The sequence below is a fragment of the Terrapene carolina genome, unplaced genomic scaffold (genome assembly GCF_002925995.2).
Source record: "Terrapene carolina triunguis isolate 2854851 unplaced genomic scaffold, T_m_triunguis-2.0 Scaffold210, whole genome shotgun sequence".
NCBI classification, from domain to species: Eukaryota; Metazoa; Chordata; order Testudines; family Emydidae; genus Terrapene; species Terrapene triunguis.
The window spans coordinates 26,947,628-26,952,875 of NW_020664561.1; the positions used below are offsets into that span (position 1 = coordinate 26,947,628).

The window sequence follows — 5,248 nt, forward strand, 5'->3', positions numbered from 1 at the left end:
TTTTTTTTTTTTGGCTTCGGCGCGGCAGGGGGTGCGTACTCAAAATTTTTTTACTGATAGTGGTGCACGATCAAAAAAGTTTGGAGACCACTGGGTTAGAATGCTGCCAAACCTGGGCTCCAGATCAGAAACTTTGAGTACCTGATTTATACTTACTCCTGTTTTGGGGGGAAGGGAAATCCTGCTTGGAAGTTTGAAATGCTAGAAGATACTCAGCAGCGACAGATTAATGACTAATATGCAGATGAGATCAAAGAGAGTTTATTCTGAGGTGCCTGGCATACTTTTTTGGTTTCTTTAAGAAAAATATTAATAAATAAGCAGAATCTGACAGAAGGTTTTGGTCAGGAATTTCAAGATAATTAGCCTATTTTTAACTTTGATAAATATATTCCAGGATAATCCAGTCACAGAAGTACAGATAATCTTATGGGACTTGGTCTTTCAGCACATGCATAAATATGCTTCTTATTTTAATGTCACTGGTTTAATATTGACAATATTATTTCAGTTAGATAACTGTGGGATTTTTTTTGTTAACTGAAATAAAATACCATGAACAAACATATTGAAGTCTAGCTCTAGAATTGAGAATCAACTATTGGTTGAACATCAAGGGTATGTCTACACAGCAAAGAAAAAACGATGGCCTGTGCCAGCTGACTCTGATTCAAGAGGCTCGGGCTGCAGGGCTATTGCATTGCTCTGTAGACTTCCAGGCTCGAGCCCTAGGATCCTGCGAGGTGGGAGGGTCCCAGAGCTCGGACTACAGCCCAAGCCCAGAAGTCTACACAGCAATGGAGATAGCCCTGCAGCCGACCTGCGAGCCCAAGTCAGCTAGCACAGGCCAGGCACAGGTTTTTCTTTGCTGTGTAGACATACCCTTGATGTTCAACCAATAGTTGATTCTCAATTCTAGAGCTAGACTTCAATATGTTTGTTCATGGTATTTTATTTCAGTTAAGATGTGAACCTCTCACAGAGGGATTAACTAATACTGAAGAAACAGAAAGTTAATATACTCTGATACACAGAAATCTGTCAGTTTGCCCGTTAAGTGTGAAATTTTATCCTATGTTTATGAAGTTATATTCTCCACCTTGAAATTGTTACATGTATCAAACTCAAGCTTTTTAATTAATACTAATGCACTGTTACAATAACTGCTTAATTGATTACATAATTAATTTATACTAAACAAAGTATATCTCACTCTGTTCTTGGTTTATTTTAAATTTTTTCAGGACCAGACTTGGAGTTCAGTATGCATGATGGGACAATTAGAGATCTTGCTTTTATGGAAGGCCCAGAAAGTGGTGGCGCTATTTTAATTAGCGCTGGAGCAGGAGACTGTAATATTTACACAACAGACTGCCAGCGAGGTCAAGGCCTGCATGCTCTGAGTGGCCATACTGGTATGTTTATAAAAATGCAACAGTAACAATCTGTTCTATGCACTGGTAACAACAGTGACCAAATCATGCTCTTCTTATGGACTGCACCTCTGTCCTATCAACAGTGAGCTCAGGAGAGATTTTATTTCATTAATCTAGACCGTTACATATTTTAAGCCCTTTGTCTCCCTGCAAATGCTAGGGAAGATGTAGAGCAGGGTGTTGCCATTGTACTGGTGGCACTTCTTCAGTCCATGCCACATTGCAACCTTTCCCAAGAGATGCATATAAGTGGAGTAACAGATAATAAATTGAGACCTACAGAAATCTGCTAACAAAGGCTCTCTGAAGAGAGCAAGTTGATTACCTCCAACCCTCTGATCTATCCAAGACTACTACTTTCTTCAAACCAAAATATAACATTTAATCTACTAATTGTATGCTGATGATGATCCTACTTAATGTGTAAGTGCATATTCAGAACAATAATATGCAGAGAATTCAGTAGTGATCTTTAAAGAATGAGTAATACTAGTAAAGTAAAACATGTTCTTATCTACAGGTCATATTTTAGCACTTTATACATGGAGTGGGTGGATGATTGCATCTGGTTCCCAAGACAAGACTGTAAGATTCTGGGATCTTAGAGTACCGAGTTGTGTTCGTGTAGTTGGAACAACATTTCATGGAACTGGTAACACTATTGCTCTTTTCGCACCGAATAAAAAAGCTCTTGCACAATTACATATTTTAAAGATTGTTCTTGTCATTGGTTTGTTGAGAACAGGGATCTTGTATTGTAAAATGAAGACTTCTGGCTTGTTCAAAACAATCCCCAGTTACTCATTTTAAAAAAACAACAAAAACTTGGTATATCCATTCAAAAGCTGGTTAGTTCTTTGCTTTGTGACCTTTTGATGTTAATAGCTATTTATATAGCACTATAAGCTTACATGATGCTCTAAAACAGAGAAAATGTACAACCTTACCCAAAAAAATCAACACTTTAGACTGACAAACTGCCTTACAAAGAATGACACTCTTTGTAACTGATTTTTTTTTTTTATTGATAACAAATGTAAACATGGTGGCTATAAGGAATATTAGGCTGTTAAAAACATCAACCTTGGAGTTAAATATGGCTGTTGGAATTTGGCAAATCTGCTGTTGTGTAAACGACATAGGACACTACCTAGCAAGTGATGTCCTCATATAGTTAATGAAACACTTCCAAACTGATGCAGCTCAAGTCAGAAAATAAAAACATGTTTTCTCAAACTCCAAAATGCAAATGCACAAAGGATGGTGTTTGTCTAAACTACAGATGTACAGTATTCTACACAAGAAGTATTTTGAAAAAAGTGAGTCAGGTACAGAACTTGTTTTTCAAAATAATCTCTTTATTGCCAATATATTTATAAATCCATTATTCTGCTATGGATTCTAACTATGCAGAAAATTAAAAGCCCGCCAACACTCTTGGATATTCCCTTTTTCTGTGATGAAACATTGAACAGATACTCCTAATCTCTTTCCACTGTTAAACACAATTCTCTCATGCAGCTTTAACTGTGACTTTGCTACCACTCCATGATTAGAAATCAGCATATGCTACAAGGCAAACTATAAAATGGGGGCAATACGACATAAGACTTGTCTTTTAATATAGACAAAATGAGTTGAAAGTACATTTAACTTGGCTAGATATGTTCTTTACCTTTTTAATATTAACGGTTCTACAAACATCTCTCAAACCTTTCTATATTCAAAAGAATGCAGAACATATCCATAAGTCTATATTAGTTTATGGACGGCGTTTTCTTCTTATAGGTAGTGCTGTGGCATCTGTTGCAGTTGATCCTAGTGGTCGCCTACTAGCTACAGGGCAAGAAGACTCCAGTTGCATGTTGTATGATATTCGAGGCGGACGAATGGTACAGAGCTATCATCCTCATTCCAGTGATGTTCGTTCTGTTCGCTTCTCTCCTGGGGCTCACTACTTGCTCACAGGATCTTATGATATGAAAATAAAGGTGACAGACTTGCAAGGTAATTCATCTGATGTGAAGTGTATTAAGCAAAACTGAGCAGTGAAGTGTGTTTTGTTAATATCAGAGGTTGTAAGAAAGTTTGGATCAAAAGAGATTCATTTCTGAAAATGTAGAAATCTGAAATCTATTAAGGCTATAAAGTGAAATTTAAAAGGTTTAGAATACACATGACTATGGTTCTTGTCAGCTCACAACAGATTGCTCTTATTACAGTCAAGATTATAGTCTGACATATAAATATGATTAAGGAATATAATTGCAGTATGGGAAACAACTTGCAGCTGTTTAATGACTGGACTTCTGCTTTGAGGTGGTGTGCAGAAAACTCAAACCCACAAAGAAAAATGTATGCTTGGCTTACCTTTTCTGGGGGAGGGAGGGATTAGTCAAAAGGAAGAAATTGAACAAGTCCTCCAATCAACCTGATTTTTATGGACCATTAATTTGTATTTAAACTTTAGTTTATGAATACCAGTGTTGCAAACAGTTGTATGGTACCTAACACAATGGAGTCCCAACCTGGTTGGCCTCTAGGCACTGCTACAGTATAAATGTTAAATAATTCTTTATAGCAGTCAGTTATATTGATTATAGAATTTGAAAGGAAGACTGTCATGGGCCTTCCAAAATAGACTTTTTCCCCTTTAATGTGAATGAAAGGGTTTGTGTGCATTCTTCCTGTAACAATATTCTTTAGGTACCTTTAAGTTATCATCTAATGAAGTAACTTGTTATTTAGCAGGTGAAATAGATATGTAGAGTTTATTCAAGAAAATTATTTTAAGTGTTCACAAAACAAGTAATTATTTCTATTTCTCTCTCCTAGGGGACCTTACTAAGCAACTTCCTATTATGGTGGTAGGGGAACATAAGGACAAAGTGATTCAGTGTAGGTGGCATACGCAAGATCTATCCTTCTTGTCATCTTCTGCAGACAGAACTGTAACACTTTGGACCTACAATGGTTAGAGTGCAACTAAGGCAACGTATGCAGATAAAGCACAGAGAAATAAGACTACTGGACTGTAAAAATAATAATTTAGGGATTCAAAGAGCAGCATCTGACCAGGAGAGTGTCTTAGCAAGAAGAGGCACTTGTCACAGATTTTTCTGATTGCTAGGAGGTCTTGGTGTGTTAGTATTATTTTGCAGTGCTTTCAGTCTTCCATGTGAACTCTTGCTGCTGTGACCTATTGTAGTCTTGTTGCCAAAGTCTGTTGGAAGAGCTCTTATGTTGTCAATGTGCACTCAAAGTAAGATTAATGATGTGTTTACAGTTTAGTATTAATTGCATTCCTTGGTCTTTGCCTCAATGACAATTTTATATAGAAACTTAAACCGAATTACACTTTTAAACAACTCAGTAACTAGTTCCACATAAATGTAGAAGATAAAAATTTACTTCTGCTGTTTCACACTTCTATTGTATGCATCACTTGTCAACCAGAGGTCAGACTTTTTTTTTTTTTTTTTCTTCCCTTTCAACATTTTTTTTTTTTTTTTTTTTTTTTTAGTACGTATAATTGTAAAATTTTAAAGGTGACTAGGCAGTAACTGCTTCTTGATGATAGTCCACTATATAGTGTGTTTTTGCTTTTCACCTAAACTGGGGGAAATGTTGCTGTTTTTACTACATGATATTGTTTTCAACAGGCTGATGTTGGAAACAAAAAGTAAAATGTTGGGTTTGCTCCAGAAACCATGTAATGTTTCATTCTGAATGCAACAGAATACCTCTGTGTATAATGTACTGTAGAAAAGAGTGTGGATTGGCAGCAGTTATCACAGTGAGCTAAATGGCTA

General features: G+C 36.4%; 1 protein-coding gene across 5 annotated transcripts in view; it reads left to right on the forward strand.

Moving 5' to 3' along the window:
- LOC112115850 (WD repeat-containing protein 47) overlaps window positions 1-4,904 on the forward strand; it is a 42,552-nt gene extending 37,648 nt beyond the window's left edge. For all 5 annotated transcript variants that reach the window (XM_026655491.1, XM_026655493.1, XM_026655492.1 and 2 more), the window contains 4 exons: window positions 1,245-1,415; window positions 1,957-2,088; window positions 3,225-3,443; window positions 4,272-4,904. In XM_026655491.1, coding sequence (XP_026511276.1) covers window positions 1,245-1,415; window positions 1,957-2,088; window positions 3,225-3,443; window positions 4,272-4,414 — 665 coding nt within the window. In that variant the 3' untranslated portion in view covers window positions 4,415-4,904. The remainder of the gene's footprint in view (window positions 1-1,244; window positions 1,416-1,956; window positions 2,089-3,224; window positions 3,444-4,271) is intronic.
- Window positions 4,905-5,248: the final 344 nt, after the last annotated feature.